Source organism: Macrobrachium nipponense, chromosome 22, assembly GCF_015104395.2.
Source record: "Macrobrachium nipponense isolate FS-2020 chromosome 22, ASM1510439v2, whole genome shotgun sequence".
NCBI classification, from domain to species: Eukaryota; Metazoa; Arthropoda; class Malacostraca; order Decapoda; family Palaemonidae; genus Macrobrachium; species Macrobrachium nipponense.
Genome location: NC_087213.1, coordinates 31,638,709 through 31,662,101, shown reverse-complemented (window position 1 = coordinate 31,662,101; position 23,393 = coordinate 31,638,709). Strand labels below are relative to the sequence as shown.

The window sequence follows — 23,393 nt, the reverse complement described above, 5'->3', positions numbered from 1 at the left end:
TTTTGAATTGCATCATTTTCCATAATTCAGTTTGTTGGTGAAATAACAGTTTATTAAATATAAAAACATAGCCTGTTATCATAATGACTCAGTGACTGATGCAGACTAGCCAGAGGTTTCAATGAATATTCTAAGGCTGTTGTGTCTCAAATATTGGCACATTTCAAAACTTGAAATTATGACGTTTGCAAAGTAGTGTTAATTACATACTTGAAGAATGCCAATAATTCCAAGTATGTATGCATTCATTTGTATATATATATATATATATATATATATATATATATATACATATATATATATATATATTGTGACGGCTTTATGGCCAAGGTTCAGAGAATATAAAGTTCTTCCATAGGTCACATAAAATAAGAAAGGTTTAATTTCAAAACAGAACAAAAATTAGCACTTTAATATTTAATAATGAAACAAGTTTACATAATTACGTTAATACCTCTTACCGCATAAAACAAGAAACACTCAAACAATCCTGCACCGCACAAATAACAAAATAAATAAACCTTAATAAACTAAATTTTAAATATACGTTACGTTACCAGTTTCACAAAGGTTCACTCAAAATTTATATAACAGAACATTAATACATTACAAAAAACTGAAGAATAAGAAGACAGCTACTCCAATAGGACACTTATCACAGTAGAGGACCAGGTGAGACTAACTATGCAGGAAATAGGTGGTCCGAAGAAAACTAAAAGAAGGCGGGGAAAACCAAAAGCACTCTGAAAACGGGACAACTAAAAATATAACTAGGGATCTTAAAAACAGGTACAGGAATGAACTGTACATTTCCACAAAAATGAAAATCATAGCTATACAAAATTAAGATGTCAATCTGGCAGATGGGTGACAATATATATATATATATATATATATATATATATATAGATATAATATATATATATATATATATATATATATATATATATATATACTTAAAAAAAATTCCACAGGAAAATGATACTCAGAAATCCAAGCGCTTTCGTCTTTACTCAGACATTGTCAAGAAATTTCACCTTTTCAGTCTTTCGAAAATCAACTAACATTGCCTCTTTTGTTCATTACTACTCCAATCACCATCAAAATGTTGAATTCTCTGTTTTTTCTGGGATGTTTCTAAGGGCTTTACGTGTCTGTAGCCTGCAGTTTGTTGACGCTGAAATTAAAACTATTTATGATATTGCAATGAAACTTAAATACCCAAGGATTTTTGTAGATGTGGCATGGAAAAGAGCTAGAAAAACATTTTATTCAACTAATGACAAACTTGAATTTAGTAAGAATAACATTCTAAAATTACCCTATGATGAAAGGTTTTTAGATATTCCTAGAATTTTAAATCTTTTTAACATAAATGTTGTTTTCAGTAATATTAATGTCAAGAGTTTAATAATCAAAAATTCTCCTAAAGATCTTCCAGGCTGTATATATGAAATTCCTTGCAAAAAGTGTGATAAAGTCTATTACGGACAAACCAGTAAATCTCTTTCACAACGTCTCAAACAGCATCTATGAGAACTGGGCAAATGTCAAATGCATTATTCGTACATATGAGAGATTTAGACCATCCTATTAACTGGAGTCAAGCAAGAGCCTTAATCCCATGTAATGACGCAGTTAAAAGGAATATCATTGAATCTTGTTTCATCAAGTCAAATAATAGAAATGTTCTAAATTTAAGTCTTGGTTTATTTAAACTTGATGCTTTCATAATGAAAAAAGTTGTAGATAAATATAAGCAACAAAATTAATATATTCAGTTTTTACATGTTTTGGACTGTAAAGAAACTTTGTAATTTCGGTTAGGGTCAATCTGTTTAGGTTTGTGACCGTGTGATATCCGATAATCCTGGATTATCTTTTTTAATTTTTACCCTTTTGACAATTAACCATCTGGTATTCTTGATCTTGTGTTGTACCTGAGACCTTTCTCTCCAATTGTACCTCATTAACTCCTTGACAATGTCTGAGTAAAGACATATATATATATATGTGTATATATATATCTATATATATATATATATATATATATATATATATATATATATATATATATATATATATATATATATATATATATATATATATATATATATATATATATATATATATATATATATATATATATATATATATATATATATATATATATATATATATATATGTATATATATATATATATTAGACGGAGAATTGCTCACAATAGAAGTACTTGTGGTGAACCACACCAATTGGTACAATTGACGAAAAGGCACCTCACTTTTTGGCAACAGACCTGCTAATAACCAGGTGTAAAGCAAGCCTATATTTAGCACTTGTGGCCTCAGATATAACAAATAATCGATTAGTGGGAGGGGGACAATCAAATGCAGATATGTTTTGGGAGAACCAGAGGCCACACATAGGTATGCAACTTAGCATTAGCTAATAACATACAATCTTCGAAAGATCTGCGATTCACTTAAACATAATCGGTCAGGTATTATGCTTTGAGTAAAACCCCATGAAAGCAAGCAATAAACAAAGCAAGCAGTTATACATGAAATGAGATTCCCTATACATGGGGGCCTTTAATGAAAAAGATAGCTAATCATTTTTCTTTTTCTCGTAGGTGATATTAACTCTCGCTCACTTGTGCTTCTTCATGCTGTGATAACAACAATGACGAGTCTTAGGTGCAGTAGGACGTATAATCCTATAAATTTCATTCCTGATGAGCAAATCTGTGCTCTGCCTTCTGGAAAAAGCCAAGGCCGGACATGTATGGTAAGCATTGGCATGTGCACATGAACTAGCTGCTTGAGTGTCCTTATTTAATGTATGATCTCTGCTAATGCAACTGTCTAAATGTTCATTGCCTAATAATCTGCTTCTTTTGAAAGATTATCAGTATTTGAGACTTTCTAGGCTTATAAGACATGAATACTCAATAAACCTCCCGCTACAAGTCTCTTCTAAATTTATGAATGGAGTGAATGAAAACGTCATGTTGGCCGTATTCATGTATCCTAAGTGTTAATGAATGTAATCCGGCAAACCATTAGTGTCAAAACCCACTTTCTATTATTGCTAGGAGACTCAGGAGGCCCAGTAATGCACCAGCATGGAAGCCACATGGATCTGATCGGAATAGTTTCTTGGTCAATAGGATTCTGTGATCGAGAAGCTCCCAGTTTTTATACTCGTGTTACCAGTAAGATATCTCTAAAGCGTTTTGTTACTGACCTTATCCCATACATATCATGTCATACCAAAAGGGTACCAATTAAACATTATAAAAGTAATCAATGTAGCTTGCGTGGATGAATCCACGATTCATGACAATTCAAGACCATTTCTATCCTCTTTCCAGGATACTTTGACTGGATAAAGTCTCAAATGGAACGACCATGAATTCCATATTGTCTTCACTGATTTTCAGGTATGCAGTCAAGATTTAAATCTACTAAATAAATTTATGAGCATTTTGAATTGTATCTTTTTCCATCATTCCATAATTGTATCATTTTCCATCATTCCATAATTAATCGAATGATACTTGCAGACTGGCCAGAGATTTTAGTGAATGTTCTTAGGCTGTTGTAGCCTAAATCGCTCTACATTTCATCACTGAAATTATTATTTTTGCAAATGTAGTGGCAATTACAAAGACATTTAATGTGAATAATTCTAATGATGTATGTCTGCATGTTTATGTATGTATTTATATGTATATATATAATTTATATAAAATTCATAAAAAATATAAAAAAAAAAGCACTCAGATGGTTGGTATTGCTCCTAGAGCGGAAAGAAGTGCTGATAACGCTGACTGCAGTCATGAGCAGACCAAGAAATGGTCATTGTGAAAGATTTTTTCACTATTGACTTAAAAGCATTATGCCACATGACATATATCATCACGCGTCACTTTTATCAATTCTAACTGGCTGATACAGATACATTAGTACAATAGTGTGTGGTAGACGGTTCATAGTTGGGTGAGCACTCTTGTTTTTATATTCGTATCCCCAGTTTCTACTGTTGCTGTTGACATTTTTTTATTTTTATCATTTCATATCGAACCTGAAGCGGACCTCTCTCTCAGAGGCCGTAACACCCACCACAGATACACCTTCCTTCTCTAGGAGTTTCTGGACGTTTTCCACCCCAAGCTTCATCAGGTGGCTGGGGCCGTCCCCAAGCATAGTGTCTTCCACCTTATTGAGACCAAAGGGCCTCCCGACACACGCCAAGTTCCGCCGCCTCCCACCGAAGCTCCTCCGCCTCCCGCCAAAGCTCCTCCAGGAAGCCAAGACCACATTCAAAGAAATGGAGAAGATGGGGATCTGTAAAAAGGCAGCAAGTCCGTGGGCGACCCCCCTCCACGTGGTGAAGAAGGCAGACAGTACATGGAGGCAGTGACTACCAGTGCCTGAACCTTGTCACCACGCCCAACAGCTACCCGCTGCCAAACTTGCAGGACCTCACCAGGCCCCTCCACAGCACCCAAGTCTTCTCCAAGATCAACTTATTAAAGTTGTATTTTCAAGTCCCCGTCCATCCCGATGATATTCCGAAGACAGCGATCATCACACCCTTCAGATCCTTTGTGTTCGCCTTCTCCACCTTCAGCCTGCAGAACGCTAGGGCCACCTTTCAACGCCTCAAGGACAGCATCCTCGGTGACTTACCTTTCTGCGTCTGCTACGTGGACGATATTCTCATCTTTTTCAGATCGCCGGAGGAGCACCTGAACCACGTCCGGGCCGTCCTCAAGTGCCTACAGGAGAATGGACTTGTTGTCCGTTTTGACAAATGCACCTTCGGTGCTGAGAAGGTGAATTTCCTCAGCCACAAAATAACAGCAGCAGGAGTTCGTCCCATGGTGTCAAAGGTGGCCGCAGTGGAGAAGTTCCGACACCGATGACCGTCAAGGCCCTCCAAGAATTCATCAGGATGGCGAATTATTACTGAAGGTTCGTCCCGGACATCGCCCGCACCATGTGCCCTTTGACCTAGGTCCTGAAGGGTAAACCTAAGGTGGCATTGGGGAGAAGACCAGCAGCTTGCCTTCCACCTTTGCCTGAACCAAGTCTTCCCTCAGCAGGGCCACTACCCAGGCTCACCAGGCCCCTGACGCTCACCACCGATGCCAGCAACATCGCGTGCGGCACCATCCTGAAACAGCTGGTCAACGGTCTCTCCACACCACTAGAATTTTTTAGCAAGAAGTTCAAAACCGCCGAGACTCTCTACAGCACATTCGACCGCAAGCTCCTTGCTGTCTACCAGGCCATCCGCCACTTCAAATATCTTCTGGAGGGCGTCCCCTTCACCATAAGGACGGACCACCAGCTGTTTGTCCACGCCTTCGACAAGAGGCGACGCCTGGTCTGCAAGGCAGCAATGTCATCTCGCAGCCATCTCTGAGTTCAGGTCTACCTAACAGCCATCATTGCCATTCGCTGGGAGGACATCCCCTTCGGCCCCTCCAGGACAACGCTCCTCTGCGATACCAGCACAGGACGCCCTCATCCCCTGACACCTGTCTCCCACAGGAAACAGGTGTTCGACGTAAATCACGGCCTCTCGCACCCGTCCGATGTCAGAATCCACCGCAGCCACCTGAGCCAAAGCCCTCCTGACCTGCTAGATCAGCCGCTTCGGAGTGCCCGACAACGTCACAACAGACCGAGGACCCGCCTTCTCAAGACTTCCTTAATGGCATGCTGTCAGGGCCCCAATTGGAAGGCACAGCTTCCCTGGGTCCTCCTCAGTCTCCACACAGTCCCAAAAGCCAACAGCGACCCTTCCCCAGCAGAGAAGGTGTATGGGGAGACCTTGACAGTGCCAGGCGAATTCTTCCCCGACGACAGCGACGATCCTGATATTCCTCTGACTAGGTTGCGTACAGCCGCCCAGAAGTTTGTTCTCTGCTGAGAGACATGCAACGACAGGAGGAAGCAGTTCCGCCCACAAGCCTTGGAATCCAGCAGGTTCGTCTTTGTGAGGAAAGACGTCGTGTGCCTGCCCTTGACGAGGCCTTACTGGGGCCCGCACTGAGTCATCCGTTGGGAGAAGACATTCCTCGTGTCAATCGGTGGCCATGAAGACTGGGTCTTGATAGATTGCCTCAAGCCCGCCATCATCCCCGACGAAGACAACCCCTAACCTCACAAAACCCTGACGCCACTGGTTGCTGACAGTGCCCCTAAATGTGGTCAAGGCCACCCAAGGTAAGCAGTCGAAACCCCCAGGCCCACTACCAGGGATGGCATCCTGCTTTCTGGCCCTCAAGACGATGAGGACACGCAAGACGCCCTCAACTGAGGGAATCACGAACCCGAGGACTCCTTCAGCTCCCCACAAGATTCCGTTTTCATCCAAGGATTCTACGTAATCATTGCTTTTTTTTTTTTTTTGGGGGGGGGAGTATTTGTAAAGCCCCGCCCACATGGTCGAACTTTGTTCCATGTGACATCAGAAGCGAGAAGTCGGAACCTTATCCGCAGTTTCTCTGCTCCTGACATCAAATCAAACAGTTCGACCGTATGAAAGGGGGTTTTGGACGACATTCGGACGAATGTTCGCCCTTCCATTGTAAAAATCTGTATGTCCATGTCCTCTCTTCTTTCAGGAACTAAAATGTAGAGCATTTTACACCCTTCTTTTGATGTACTCCATATGTCGGGAATCTCTTCCCTCTATGTAATATTATTCGTGTATTTTCGTCTGTGAAGAAACGCATTCACAGGGGAGAGGGCCGTCCCTTTTTGTTTATGTTTGTTCATGCGTGATGATGGACACTATGCTTCCGTCCGCATACCACCTTATGTACAGCCACTCTGTGGAATAAAGATACGGGCTGCTCTACGAGCAAGAGCCCATGCTGGCACAAGGCCAGCTTAATCTCAAACAACAGGAATAAAGTTAGTTCGCTCACTCTCCACGTCTTACTCAGTCCTCACAGTATATCTATTAGATAAGAATTTTGGACATATTTAGTACAGGATATGACTGCAGTTGGGAATGAGGCAATACGTACCCAGAATGAAGTGGATGAAAAAAATAAACTTTACTGCCCACTTTACCACTCAGAAGCAAATGTACTTCGAAAATAATTAAGGGAATCTGAAGGGGGGGATGGGGGTTGTAGATCACTAAAGGCCTGTCCACACGATCGGGCCTGATCGGCGGACTTCCCCTCTAACGGGCACACTTGACGGGCAAACCGTCAAATTGCCCGATGGGTCTTGTAGCAAAATCACCATGGTGGTGCCCGATGGTTTGAGCTTCGACCCTGGCAGACGTACGTTAACCATATACATTTCTTTTACCGAGCCATTCTTTGCACCATATTCGCTTCTTTTTCATCACACACAACGCAATTATCATGCTACGCTATCATCTTGTTTGCGGTAGGCACAATGTTTATCGTACCGCACTGAACACACTACCGGCATCGTCGGACACGCCCACACCTCCCCATCCCCTCACCCGTGTGGACAACGTTCACGGGTAAACCTGCCAGAATTTGCCCTTCAACCCCGGAGCATGCCGATCAGGCCCGCTCGTGTGGACAGGCCTTAAATGCCTTGTTTAATGTCCTTTGCTGGCAACACCTTTAAAGCCTTGTCCACATTAGCAGTTACTGTCACAGGCAAACACTGTTGCCATAACCTGTTCCACTATACTGACCGGCCAAGTATGGAGTGAGAACAATGTAAGTGTTTGATAACACCGCTTCAGAAGCAAGAGAAAATATTAACAGCTGAAGTGCCTGACAAGTATGCCCGATAGTGTTGACAGGCTATTAGGAAGGGAAGTTACCTGTCTATGGATAACTATTAAGACAAATTCTGTGGGGGAGAAAGGTACGTATGTGGTGCAGACAGAGCAACAAGGATCACTAGTAATGCTGATGAACCCTTTAAAAGGAACCAAGAAGAGTTGAGATTTATTTCCTCTAGCACAGACAATTTATCACCTCCTCCCCACCTCTCATTTCAAATGGGAAATGTTTCCTATAAAGTATTATTTACTCTATTTATGAAAAATATGAAGGACTAAGGAACCATAAACTAATGTATTCTTTATGGCTACTTTTCCCCAAACAGGGTTAGGGTCAATTAATTTTTATCAATTAAAATCTATTCCAAATTCAACAAAATTGAATTTATCAAATCCAAATAATTTTCAAAAATAACTGTTAAATGCCAGTTCAATTCAAATCATGAGGGTTTAAATTAAAATTCATTATAGGACTGATATTTCATATGAAGGGCGAAAACTTTGTAGTAAATATAAAGGTCACATTCGCAATTAAAAAATTAACTCACAAAATTTGCCTTAGAACAATGTTACCCCATATTATAGGATTATCTTAACTCACGTAATCCAAACTGTCTGGTTTAAAAAATGCTACAAAATCTCATTATATAACTTTGTATTAAACAAAAAGTTTGCATCCTGTAATAAACGCTTTTCATTTTTTTAAATAAAATCACTGACAAGTAAAATCATTCCTGTCAGTTTGTCTGAATGTGTGTGTGTAACAGGTCCAACTTATGATCATATGAATATGGTTGCCAAACCCGATAGCAGCTGAAAGGATAGGGAAAGTCAGACAGGACAAGACTAGACCTGCATTGTGTACGGGGCCAGTACAGGTATGACTCAGGATGGCAGGGGTATGACTCAAAACAGTAATGTTGGTATAATAGCCTATAATTTGTATGTCTGTTCTTCATAGCCTAATTCTATGGACGCGGCCAACAGGCATGACCAATAGTGTGGAAACAGGCCATAAGACGAAATTTCATACATATAAGGATGTATCGATCAGTTCATATCAATTCCCAGCATTTTAGCACCAATTCATGTCAATTCATCTAAATTTTTGGGCATAAATTCCAATTCTTTCAACATTTTAAATTACATTGCACGCAATTTTAGCATAAATTCCAATTCAATCCATATTTGACCCCAACCCTGTCCCCAAAATTCAATGGAACTTTTTCTTTAAACCAGTTTGTTTGCAGCCACAGGATTTATGTATTCAACAGTAACGACCACATCTTCCAAATATAAAGCCATTCAATGAAGGTGTAGTAAAAACCAAAGTCTTATTTATTATTTATGTACCAAAACATGTCCCACACCTACAGTATAAGGTTATAAAATAAAGAATATAAAAAGAGGGCTCTTTTCCATTTTGCACAAGGACTTTTGACATTTACTTTAGGCCTAGATATCAAGCCACCACACTGCAACTATGCTAAACCTTCAAAGTATTTCACATTTGTACTAGAAGATCAAGCAAACTGTAGGCAGCAGGCAGCAGCAGCACTTGAGCAGCATCCGGTGGATTTAGTGGTGGATGACTTGTATGAGGTATTCCACTTGTGTAATTACATGACCTCCAGTAAGTCTATAAAAACATGCTGTATAATCAGCACACTGTGGACACCATGCTACTTAATCATTGCCCTTGCGAAAACACTAAAATCACCTAAAATGTGCCATTTGTCTGCCTTCCGTACAAAAGTAGTACCAATAAGACTAGCTTAAGAGAAATTTATATAGTATAATACAATTATCTGGTACATACCAGCCTTAAGAATAAAAAAAAAATCACTTTCACCTTGCAAGGAACTTCAACACTTAATATGAAACTGCTTGACATAACCTTCTCAACACTGTCCTTCCTAAGGCTTAGTTTTTAATTGTTACCATTCCAAAGTTCTTGATCCACTATACAACAACAAATAAAACATTACTGTCATGTAACACAACACTTTAAAATAAATCAAACTGCAGGCCATACAGTAACTCTATGGAATAAATTATATCACATTCTCATCAGTAGGGTGGAACAAAAGAAAAAAAAATACTTAAAAACAATGACCAAAAGTAAATGTCAATAATCTGGTAATTTTCAATGGCACAGGTTTAAAATAATTTATTGCCTAACTATAAAATAATTTCCATAAAAATGTTCCCTTATTGTGCACAGGCATAGTGGCAAAAAATGAGGTCATTGCTTAATCCTGGGAAAGGAAAATTTGGGAATATAGAGGGTCTGGAGGAGCAAAGAGATGACACTCGTCACCACATACTTAGCAGACAGTCCTACAAGACCATACAGGCATCATATCAATAAATGGAGTACCAATCACTTGGACGGGTTGACAAATAGCCTCTGGTTCTGGAATTGCCAAGGCTATGAACTTGTCGTCCAATCCCAAAATTTACGTATAACCTCATTCTATAAAGAATTGCATCTGCTCATAAAATGGAGGGCTCCTTTGCGGTTGGGATCTAGTTAACAGCCACTGGCTATGCTGAAATAAATAAAAATTTATTACTATCATCCAGATTACAAAATAATATTGTGTCATAAGTATCACAACACCAATATAAAAAAAAAAAAAAAAGCTCTGTAATTACACTCACCAGGAGTCCTGAGTGATTTTAGGCATAAAGGTTTTTAATCCTCCTCCTCATCACCAGATTCTTCAGACTCTGAAAAAACACTCCAGGTTAAAACTGCCATTTACTTTTTCAAAATACACAAAAAAGAACACCTTCCTTAATTAGCTTATACATTAAAAAAACTAAATAATCTTCAATGTTAACTCTTCAACTACCCTGATAGTGTGTCAAACTATCAGCCTACTCTTAATAGTAATGTTTTGTGAAACTAAGAAATCCGGCAACTAGTCAAATTCTACAAACTGGAAAATAAAAGGAAAAGAAAACCTAACCCACCACTAATTTAAGAACAATCAAACTTGAAGATATCAATGAAATGCCATGAAAGTAAAGGATACACCCACTTATGGTTGGCAATTTTCAATGATGAATTCAAAACTTTAAAGGACAAGCCATACACCATCAGACATTACAGACTGGCTAAATTGAATTTCTTAATGGCAAAGTATTTCTATACACTGACAAAGGATAACCAAAGGATTTTGATTTATGAAGGCACAGAAAAAAGAATGAAACTAGTTGCATCTAGGGACTGCAGGGAAGCTACAAGGAACCTCCTTAAGTAATGCCTAAAATGCAACACCTGAGATGCACTGATGGCTCTAAACCCAAACTACACAATAAAAGCATGAATGTGTACAGAATACACAGAAATGATTATTGATGTGTATAACAAGTTTTAAAACATGAAACATAAGATTACAATTACCAATGAAGAGCAATGCACATGTAATACGCAAGTAAAGCAAGACTATGTACATGTGACTCCCACTGCTTATATTTTCTAAAGGAACAGTTTCCTTGTGCAAAACCTAATGTTGCATCCAATCTCACATGAAATATTAACTGTAAAACAATCATTCCTCACTTCCCACAACCCCTTCTCAACAATTAGTGAAGACCAACATTCTTTAGCAAATCAGCTTCCATTTGGTATACTACTACTTTGGACAGCTTGATCTTTTTGCAATAAACTTATTAAATTTTGCTTGCACTTTACTATTTCAAGTTGTTTAAGGGGGCCGGCCGGAACCCTATATATGGTGGTATAGGGCGAAAAATGCAAAGTCATGAAAAATTTCATGGAGCTTCATATGGCAATTGAGAATACGTATACGAAATATTTCGTCAAAATTCCTCTTACTTTCGTAGTTACAGGGTAATTAGTAAACATAACTCAATAAGCCTAAAAAATTCATCCTTACAAGAAAATGCAATTTCTTCTGTTATCGTAAATTTTGATAATTATTGGCAAAGAAATTGTGAGAAATGGCATCTGTAGAGATTCCGTGGCTCGCATAAGCGAGTATCTAGTTCAATCATGAATCAGTTGGACCATAGACTTCAAGTATGTTACACGTTCGAGTTTCACCTCGTGACATTCGCTTGCTTTATGTATGTTTATGTATGTTTCGGCAAGAAGTTCATCATGCCAATAAGGAAAAGACAAGGAAAACATCTCGCTAACATACAGACGAAGAAAAATCGCTCAAGTATTATTACAGAATATCATAATATACGCGTAGTTAGTGAAGAGAGAGGGGAGGGTTGCTTAGTAACGCCCCCTTCTTGCCTGACAGCACACGTCACACCGTGCCCAAGGCTACGATCTTTGAGCAAAGAGATCTTCATTTATGATAAATAACATAGTTTTGGTTTTTTAATACCCAAAATGGAATATGAAATTCATAAAAATCATGATTTATTAAATTGTCTTTGTAAAAAGAGAGTACACCGAGTTTCACCTTTGACATTCTCTTGCATTTACGTTTGTTTATCTTTGTTTCGGCAAGAATGTCATCATGCCAAAGAAGAAAATACAAGGAAAACATCTCGCTAACATACAGAAGAAATTTCGCTGTAATAAGCCGAGTTAGTGAAGGGGAGAGAGAAAATTGCGTAGGAAGGAGTGCCCCATCTTGCCTCAAGCAGTGCCCCAGGCTACGATATATGAGCAAAGGGATCATCATTTATGATTAAATTATGATAAATAAAATAGTTTTGGTTTATTTATACACAAAAAAAGAAATATACAGTCATAATAATCATTATTTATTAACATTGTCTTTATAGAAATACGAAGGAAAACTTTGAACGCCCGTATCTCAAAACTATACTTATTGACCTTCAAAATCTATCTCCTCATTAGTTTTAAAGCTATAACATTGGAATTTAGGTATATAACTCAGAAAGACATTATAGAACAATCAAATAGAGCCCTTTTTTCCAATTTTGTTTCGTCTTTTTTTTATAAATTTTTTTCTTGTGATTTATAGGGTTTATTTTTTTACCATATTGAAAAATTCATATCTAGCAAAAAAATGACTTAGAAAAAAAAAACTCCATTTGATAGGAGGTCTACATCAGGTCTATATATGGTAGTAATCCCAGGTCTTAATATTAAATATCAAAAGAGGAGATAGAATTTGAAAAATGATATTGTTTTGATACAATAAAGTTTCATACATACTTACCTGGGTATCGACTCCGTCGTCCCCGACAGAAATTCGAATTTCACGGCACACGCTACAGGTAGGTCAGGTGATCTACCGGCCTGCCGCTGGGTGGCAGGACTAGGAACCATTCCCGTTTTCTAATCAGATTCTCTCTTCCACCTGTCTCCTGCGGGGAGGCTGGGTGGGTCTTCAATAGTATATATCTGCCAGGTAAGTATGTATGAAACTTTATTGTATCAACAATATCATTTTCATACATTCAACTTACCTGCCAGATATATACATAGCTGATTGACACCCTTTGGTGGAGGGCAAGAGACAGCTAACTACTGACTAGACAGGTAAACAACATATGTTGTAGGTATTTATAGACCTTGGTTCCTCTGTGTTTCTAGACGAAGGGTCGACTTCCTAGCTATTGCATAGGAGTCTGCTTCGTCTCAAGAGCCTTAGCAAGATAGTGATCTGTGGCCAAGACTTCTTGTGGGTCTACCGATGGGGTCTTATCCACTTACTCGGTCGAGCCTAATTGGCATTTGTCAATGGGTGCTAATCCGCTTATATGACAATATGCCTATGCCTATTGGCATAACTAAGGAGCGCAACACCGATCCCGATCACCTGTTCCTAACATGAGGGTTCGCGCTAGAATTGAAAAAGAGTTATCCCCCAAACTCCTTTCAAACCTCAATAAAATTCACTAAGATAAAATAAATTCAACTCATTATTAAAGGATCAGTGTCGGCTCCTTATCCCAGCAACGTATCCGCTGAAACGTATTAACCAAGAGAGAAGGATCTCTCGTAGGTTAACTTGACGTCCTTCGTGTAATGAGCAGTCAACACATCGTTGTATCTCTCATATGTTAAAGCTAATATGTCTGCCTGACATATTGTTACGAAAAGAACAAGAATTTGCAAAAGCTCGCACTTCATGAGCTTTTAATTTTAAATTCTCAGCTGTTTGAAGGTATCATCAAGTCACTTATGAAGTGCTTTAGAGATCACCATTGTTTCAAAGAAGACTAGGACTTTCTTTGAACTGGATCTCATCTGGATGAAGCCTAGGGTTGCGCCTGGCTGGCGCCTCGCCCTGGCTGGCGCATCCTGTTTGCCTGGCGCCTCGCGCCTGACTGGTGCCTCGCGCCTGGCTGGTGCCTCGCACCTTGCCAGTGCCTTGCGCCTATTTGGAGCCTCGCGCCTGGCGCATGGCTGACTTCTCCCCACTTGCTGGAGCTTCGAGCTTGATAAGTCTCTCGAGGAAAACTGGCGATGTCCACATCGGACACTTTTTCCCGATTTGTTCGCCTCTAGCGCACTGCGCCAGGTTGGAGGCCCGCTCCTTCTCCTCATCAGACAATGACAGTGTTCATATTGACTGTCTTTCTCTGGCGTCTTCACGCCTGTTTTGGCATTTGGCGCCTGACTGGCGCTACATTGTCCGAAAGTCCTGAAGATCCACCATCGTTTATCAGGAGACTGGAGAAGGGTGGAAGAAATTCTTTCACTTTGAGCTTTTGGCCTTTCCGGCAAGGGGAGGTGATTTTAGTCAGCTACATCCAGTAGACGATAGGAAATCTAAAAGTCCGAGAGACAAGTCTTCCTCCGAGGAGGATCCTTATTGAATACTTCCGTTGCAAACGAGTTCTCCTCCTACATGTTGATGAGTTTTCTTGTTGCAGAAGCTTTCCTATCCTTGCCCGAAGGAAGGGAAGGAGCCTGGAAGTTTGAAGAGATTCTGAGCTGAAATTGGTAGGACTCCTGATTTCTAGCTCTTTAATGTATCTCTCTGAACCTTTTGGGAAGTAGTTTGAGCCCTCATCGCATTCCCAAGACTGTCAGTAAACGTTTAAACCTTGTCTTCTTCCGTAGATGACAACGTCAATACATTACCTGGACAACGAAACCTCTATCTGAAAGCGTTGATCCAGGAATAAAAGGCTTTAGTTCTTTTGCCAAACATACTATACTGGCCAGAACCCATTGCCGAGTCTTCATAGAATTTGATTCCGTATTCTAAAGCCCAAAATTTCACTTGTCCTTTTGATCGTTTAGGACCAAGAGAAACATTTGATGAGGAGCAGTTCCATCTTGTCGGAACACGGAATCTGAGGCCCAAATTAGGATCCCATTCTAAGTATAAGATCTCCTACTTTTATCGTATAGAGGTATTGTATAAGATCCCGAAGATCTTAATTCTCTACTATCTCTAATATTCTTTGTCGAGACAGAGTATATCTTTTTACTGTGTTCATTGATAGCATAAAATACCAAGGTGATTCTTCCCCCTGAAAGGGAAGAAAACCATTATGTGGTTCACAGAGGTATCGGAAGAGGACAGTTTCCCCTTTCCATCTAGCACGATCTGCAGCAACTCTATGTCTTTAAGATATTTGAAGGAATTATCAAGCTTCCCTTGAAAAATCCTCTCATTCATATTTACTTCTGGTCAGTCTGCACGCAGACAGACTCAGAGTGGATAGGTTTTTCAGGTCCAATATTTATAATAGATTCCGATAAAATCTCTACTCTTAGAAAAACCTTTCGACACATGCTGAGAGAAGAACGTGACCTCTGTGAATCCAACCTTTTTATTGCCAAAATGATGCATTCATCTTCTTCCTTTGACGCCCATTTATCTTAATATCTGTTAATAATATATATAACTAGGGGAAAAAAGACTAAAGTTTATTCCCCTATTTAAATTAAAGATGGCGTATCTTGCTACCTCTCGTTTCGAGGAAAAGGAAGCAATCTATAAGAAGCTCGTTCATCTTCTACCTTGCGAAGAGATCTGTGAATACTTTCCGCAGGTTCTCACAACTCTTTCCAATAAATGTTAAACATACGTTAACAGTTATTATCGTCGATCAAGAAGGTTCTCACGGACGTGCAAAATCCCGCATCGAACCTGGTAAGGATCGTTACGTTCCGTGTCTGTTTCCAAATAGGTTAAATCGTGCTCTGCCGAATTAAAATCCTTTATAATACAGTCACATTGTGGTAAACAGCATTCTTCTAGGAAACTCTTGTAAGGATAGTAGGAATTCTGTAATTAACCACGGTGTGTGCATAAGGCTTAACCGTAACCGTTATCTTAAGGTGAATTTTCTACTACATTCTTTCCTCGCCGAGGCAGAGAGAGATCCTTAGCAAAACGAATACGATGTTATTCATGTTTGCCTAAAAATCCCCTCAATTCGTGGTTAAGTCCCTAATCAGGGAGAATATACGGTGAACCATTCGATCCCTCAGGAGAGAGAGATGTAACCAACCACTCCCGACCGAGAACCGGATGGTACTGAATTGGCTTACAATTACAGCCGTCTCGTTCACTGCCTGGCTGCATTCATTCTGAGTTGCCAGTTACTCCCTTCAATGAAGGGATATAAAATTATTCTCGAGCCTAAGAAAGCTCTCAATAATGCAAATTTAAGCCAAACAACCTTTGTTAAATACCGAAGCTGAGTAGGTATTGTTGTAACAAACCTTTTAAGCGAAGTCCTTACTAGGAAAATCCTGTAAGGATATAGATAATTCCGTAGCGAACCAGAAAGGCAACTATGGTATGCGTATATGACTTGTCATTCAGTAGTCGTATACACTTAAGTCTTCTACGACATTCTTTCCTCTCAGACATGCAGAGAAAGAATGGAAATCTTACTCTCTTCGTTCTTTTCGTCAATAAACCCGAATGAGTATTAGTCGAAAGAGATCGCAAATGACAACCGAGGATCGAAGAGAATCTCTCCAGCTTTTATTATCTTGGAGATAAGTCCGTATTTTACGCCTTTCTTATCTGGAAGAGCCTCTAATCAATGAATGAGAGCTCGTACAAATCTTGTTCAACTTCCAAACGATTGCCCCTCTCTCTGTAAATGGTTGGTTGCCTTATTTTTTAGGAGGAGGATGATTCTAATATCCTCTTACTAATACTGAACTAATTCTCACAATTCTGCTCTATCTTCCATTCCTCAAGTTGGGAGAAGATTGAGCAACCGGAGGAGAGCGCTTCCTTTCGAAAGGTGAAGGGCTTTTAGCAGTACCGACTCTAACCTGACAAGGGCTACGGCAGCCTGTGCTACATCTCGAGTCCCTGCCAGGAAAAAGCCGAACTTGCTCTTGCCTTTATTGCATTAAGACTATCCTGACAAGGGCGACGGCCGCCTGTGCGACAACTCCCGTCCCTATCAGGAGAAGCCTCGAATGTCTTTCACCTTTCGCCTGGAGGACTCTTGGCGGTTGTCAGGCTCTTCTTGTAGAAGAAAGTGCCTGGCGCTAAGCAGGAGTATCTTGCCTAGAATATTCCTGGCGCCTGGGAGGAGTATCGCGATCGGAATACTCCTCGTGTTCGGAATACTACTGGCGCCTGGCAGGAGTATCGCGTTCCGAATACTCCTGGCGCCTGGCAGGAGTATCGTGCTCGGAATACTCCTGGCACCTGGCAGAAGTATCGCTTTCCTAGGAGGAGTATTGTGATCGGAATACTCCTGGCGCCTGGTAGGAGTATCACGTTCCGAATACTCCTGGCGCCTGGGAGGAGTATTGTGCTCGGAATACTCCTAGTGCCTGGCAGGAGTATCGCGTTCCGAATACTCCTGGTGCCTGGGAGGAGTATCATGATTGGAACACTCCTGACACCTGGCAGGAGTATTGCGTTCCGAATACTCCTGGCGCCTAGGAGGAGTATCGTGATCAGAATACTCCTGGATCCTAGCAGACGTATCGCGCTTGGAAAGTTTTTCTTGTGCGGAAGGTTCCGCACGCCTGGAAAGTTCCGCGTTCGGAATGTTCCGCTAATCCAGAAAAAGATTCCCGCTTGAAAAGTTCCGAGTGTCTGAAAGGCGATCCTCGCCTGGAAAGTTCTGTACGTCTGGAAGTTTCCGCTTGTGCGGAAGGTTCTGAGTGATTGTCAAATTCCGCCTACGTGAAATGTTCTGCACATTTGGAAAATATTCCTTCTTGGAAAATTCCAAGAGCCTGGAAGGCGATTTGAATCTGGAATCTTCCGCCTTCCTTCTGGAAGGTTCCGCTTGTGTGGAAGGTTCCGATCTCTTGTACATTTGTTCTTGCTTAGAATTCGACAATACTACTTCCATTTTCGTCCATAGCCCTCCCTTTCTTCTGAATGAGAAAGACTTCCATTTCCGATGAAGATCCTGGTTCATAGTGCTTCAGGCGCTTTGCGCCTTGTTTCAGACACTTAGGCGCATTGAGCCTCGTTACCGGAGCTTCATGCCCGAGGAGCTAGAAGCTTAAAAGTTATATATGTGTAATCACTAAACGAGATCCATATAATTCATTCGATCAACAAATATTCTTTAATATCTAATTCGTTCTTCTCAGAATAGATATATTTTCATATACACGTACCGATGAGGAATTTATTGAAAACTATTTCAAACCCCCATGGGATAGAGCCCCCCCGTCCAGCTGTACGGGGGACGAACCAGGATAGGGCAATGCCTCTACCGCAACTGTTATCGAATGATGTCTTCCTTTCTCCGTCTCTTCTGAGGTTCCGATAGCCAGACGAGATTATCTTGCATCTTCATTTAATCTACGCCGTTGAATGTTTCTTCTCCTTATTCGTCAAGACGATTATAATAAGGGGAACACATTGAATTAGGATACCTTTCCAATGGCTATCCCTGGCAGTCTGGGACGTCCTACAGAACCTGCCGAGGGGACGCCTGATCGGTGGGGATTCTCCATAACCTCCGTAAGGCTTTCGACATTCCTTCTCCTCTGGGCCTGTGAGCTTGGAAGAGGTCTAGACCTGGTAGCGAGACAGAGCCGATCAGACGCACCCTCTATTGCAATGGGGAACACTATAATCACTTCTTACCTTATAATAGCTCGTATCTTGAGCTACATTCCTTTATCTTCAAATTGCAAATGAATTTGTAGTTTCTGTGAAGTAAGAAGGTGATGAGGAAACAACACTACTAGTACTGTTAATATTCTAACTGCTCGTCAGAACGAGAGCTATAAAGCTTCTAAGTAAGTTAAGTATATCTTAGTTTTACCAGACCACTGAGCTGATTAACCAGCTCGCCTAGGGGCTGGCCCGAAGGATTAGATATTTTTACGTGCCTAGGAACCAATTGGTTACCTAGCAACGGGACCTACAGCTTATTGTGGAATCCGAACCACACTATATCGAGAAATGAACTTCTATCACTAAAGAAAGCATATCTAGTTCTATGTTTTTCTGACTTCCTCAAATAGGAAGTTACCTTATTTTCCTCAATCAAATTCTAACATTTATTACACTTTATCAATGAATAAATATTTATATTTCCCTTTCTTGCAAACTGTGTAATTGTCTACCGAAAACTTCGGTAGTTACACGTGCTCTATGTTTTCGAAGTTAATTCATTAAAAGTTATTAAAGTTATTAAAAGCGTATGCCGAACCACCGATCCAGTACTTCCCTGTAAAAGTCGGCCCAGAAGATCGATGGCGATGAAACACTAAAATCAAATCAGGAGGGAAAGTAAACATGTTTACATTCCCAGCGACAGAGAGAATCTGATTAGAAAACGGGAATGGTTCCTAGTCCTGCCACCCAGCGGCAGGCCGGTAGATCACCTGACCTACCTGTAGCGTGTGCCGCGAAATTCGAATTTCTGTCGGGGAAGACGGAGTCAATAGCTATGTATATATCTGACAGGTAAGTTGAATGTATGAAAATGGTTATTTTCGGGATAAATTGCCCTGGCGTCACAAAACCGAAGGTCAGAGGCGAAAATCATATGCGGTTTGGAGATGTCCCAAGTCACCTTATTAAGTGGTATGAATGTCAGTCCTGTCGTTAAAAAACGGCATTAGCCGGCCGGCCCCCTTCAAACCCTCTTACGCCGGAGCCCTAAAAATCAAAACGTCTCCCGTATGCCGGGCCTGGTTTGGAGTGAGCGCGGAAGTGGAAAAAATCATTTTTTCAAAAATTACAGCGCGCGTACTTTTGAAGATTAAGAGTTCATTTTTGGCTCCTTTTTTTGTCATTGCCTGAAGTTTAGAATGCAACCATCAGAAATGAAAAATAATATCATTATCATATGTAAATAATGCGATATATGGTAGCGAAAAAAAAAATTCATACATAATTGTATTCAAATCACGCTGTGCAGAAAACGGTCAAAGCTAACCAGTTACTTTTTTTTGCGTTGTATTGTACACTAAATTGCAATCATTTTGATATATAATACATTGTAAAACAATAAAAGCAACACCGGAAAAATATTATCACAAAATGATGTACGAATTCGTAACGAGCGGACGTAAAAAAATGTTATTTTCAAAAATTCACCGTAATTCTAAATAATGTTCTAGAGACTTCCAATTTGTTTCAAAATTAAGACAAATGATTGAATATTACGATACTGTAAGAGTTTTAGATTAGAATTGCAGATTTCGACCATTTCGGACGAGTTAAATTTGACCGAATGTCGAAATTTTAATATATATATTTTTTATATGGACATATTTCGAAGATGGAAAAAGCTACAACCTTCAATTATTTTTTATTGTATTCTTCCATTGAATTTGCGCACATTTTGATATATGAAACTCTATAAAAAGGCTAATATGAAAAGGAGCAAATATTAGGATAATGCCATGTACGTATTTCGGAGACTTGCGGCCGCGAATCGGCGTGCGGAGTGAAGGTAAATATATTTTTCAAAAATTCACCATAAATCACAATATTGTTTTAGAGACTTCAAATTTGTTTCAAAATGAAGAAAAATGACAGAATATTACTAGGAGGCCGTAAGAGTTTAGCTTACAATTGCGTTTTTTAACTATTTTGGTAGAGTCAAATTGACCGAACGTGGTTTTTTTTCTATTTATCGTGATTTATATGCAAATATTTCGAAAAAAGAGAAAAGCTACAACCTTCAATCATTTTTAGTTGTATTCTACATGAAATTACGCACATTTTCATATATAAAACTTTATGTAACAGCTAATTTTAAATGGTGCAAACATTTCGACAATCGAACAAAAAAATTCTGATTTTTTCGGAAGTTACCGCGCGAACGTAATGTTTTTTTTTTCATAAATTCACCATAAATCGAAATATTGTGCTAGAGACTTCCAAGTCGTTGACAAAATGAAGGTAAATGATTGAATATTACTAGAATATAAGAGTTTTAGCTTACAATTGCGTTTTTCGACCATTTCGGTAGTCAAAGTTGACCGAAAGTTGAAATTTTTGCACTTAACGTTATTTATATGAAAATATTTCAAAACTGATAAAAGCTACAACCATGGGTTGTTTTTTGTTGTATTGTGCAGGAAATTGCGCACATTTCCATATATAAAACTTTATGTAACGGCAAATTTAAAAGGGTGCAAACATTAGGACAATCGCACAAAAAAATTTATCGGAAGAGTTATCGCACGAACGTAAGGAAAAAGTTTTTTCATAAATTCACCATAAATCGAAATATTGTGCTAGAGACGTCCAATTTGTTGCAAAATGAAGGCAAATGATTGAATATTACTATAATGTAAGAGTTTTAGCTTACAATTGCGTTTCTCGACCATTTCTGTAGAGTCAAAGTTGACCGAAGGTTGAAATTTTTGCACTTATCGTTATTTATATGAAAATATTTCAAAACTAATAAAAGCTACAATCATGAGTATTTTTTAGTTGTATTGTGCATGAAATTGCGCACATTTTCATATATAATACTTCATGTAAAGGATAATTTAAAATGGTGCAATAATTATGTCAAAGTGACGAAATAATTTCCGAGATGTGTCACTGATACTTTTTAGTGCGATAAGAAAGAAATTCGCGCTTGCGCGCCTCGCGTAACGATTGTAAACAAAACAACGCCTTGATCCGTGAACTCCAGCATCCCCCAAGGCGCGTGATACAAAAGTTTTTGGCTGGTAGAGGCCCTATAAGTATTTTTCCGCGAATTTTAAAAAAACTTTTTTGAGCCGACGTTATAGATACGTCCAATCGGCATACGGGAGACATTTTGACTCGACGTTTAATACGTCCAATCGGCGTAAGAGGGTTAAGATATACCTATTTGCACAGAAAAAAAGTGCAGATATGCCTAGTGCAGATTTAAGAAGTTGGAACTGCAATATAAAATTCAGGCCAAATGCCAAGCACTGGGACCTATGAGGTCATTCAGAGCTGAAAGGGAATTGAGAGTAAAGAAGGTAATAATAGCATAAGAAAACACCTTTAGTTGCACTTACATTTGTTAGAAGATACAAAATAAGACGGAAGAAAGATACTATGAACAGAGGTACTATAACAGGAATGAAGGAGGTTGCAAAGGCAAGGCTACAAAGAACCTCACAAAATTAATGAGAAACTTTCAAATCCAAACTATTGCATTACATAAATTACAACTTTAAAGAGCTTGCTAACTGACCATAAGCTTGAAAGTAAAACCATTATGGTGTTACGTCCAAAGTTAAGCAAAGTGGGAACAAATCAGAAACACCCACACACAATAACTCCATTACACAACTACATAAATCGAGTTTCTAAAAATCCCTTTCATCGAGCATAAAATAGTGATGTAGGGAAGTATTCTTCAAGGCGGAACATACATATTTTCTTGAAATAGGCATATCCTTTTGAAACTATTAGCTACATTTAAAAACTAGGTATTTCAAGACTCACCTTCTTCAGCATTTTGCAGCCACTCAACAAACTTTTTCAACTGATCTAAAAATATGCTCTTCCCTTTGGAGTTAGGTCCTTCCTTGTACCATTTAAGGATGGTTTCTTCTGACAGCACTTCAGCTGTAAGTACAAAAAAATGAAGAAATGCATCATCCATAAAACAGATTGCTATGTTGAGTTCTAAAGAATCCTTGCTTTGCACATATTTTGGGTAAAAGCTTATTACTTCAACAAATTAACCATTTTACTTACATTTATAAAAGAGGATAACGATTTTATGGAAGGACTTCATAAAGTTCATGTTTTCCCAGCAATACTCCTGAATCCGAATAAGTAAATTAAGCTCTGCACGTTCTGACTGACTATTTGCTGAGAATAAGGGTGCATAAGCTCGCAAATGTCTAAGAGCTTGATCTGCTACCAATTCCTCCTTTTTATTCCATTCAACTGATGCCATAACAGTTGTCCAAATCTGTAGAGAAAATTGAATTCTTAAAAAATGAAACCTGTACAATGGCATATAAGAAATAATGCAGTTGTATAAATGCTATTGAAAAACCAATACTGTACTTACAACAGATACTATCTGTGGTTCCTGTATGTTATTCTTCTTCGAGATATCTGCTGCTCCAACAATTATCTCCTTAACAGGTGCACCATCCTTCACCTGTTGATTTAAATATAACTGCAGTTCCTTCAAACTGCTTTCTTTTTCCTGGAAAGAAAATAATCATACTTTCAATAACTTGCATGCAAAAAAACACAAAAGTAAACGAACAA

General features: G+C 39.2%; 1 protein-coding gene across 3 annotated transcripts in view; it reads right to left on the bottom strand.

The window, feature by feature from the left end:
* Nucleotides 1–9,126: 9,126 nt before the first annotated feature.
* The window catches only part of LOC135198580 (protein krasavietz-like), a 36,756-nt gene continuing 22,489 nt past the window's right edge, over nucleotides 9,127–23,393 (bottom strand). For all 3 annotated transcript variants that reach the window (XM_064226296.1, XM_064226297.1, XM_064226298.1), the window contains exons 8-12: nucleotides 23,188–23,328; nucleotides 22,866–23,085; nucleotides 22,611–22,733; nucleotides 10,459–10,527; nucleotides 9,127–10,346 (exon numbers count right to left, since the gene is read on the bottom strand). In XM_064226296.1, the coding sequence (XP_064082366.1) occupies nucleotides 10,493–10,527; nucleotides 22,611–22,733; nucleotides 22,866–23,085; nucleotides 23,188–23,328 (519 nt within the window). In that variant the 3' untranslated portion in view covers nucleotides 9,127–10,346; nucleotides 10,459–10,492. The remainder of the gene's footprint in view (nucleotides 10,347–10,458; nucleotides 10,528–22,610; nucleotides 22,734–22,865; nucleotides 23,086–23,187; nucleotides 23,329–23,393) is intronic.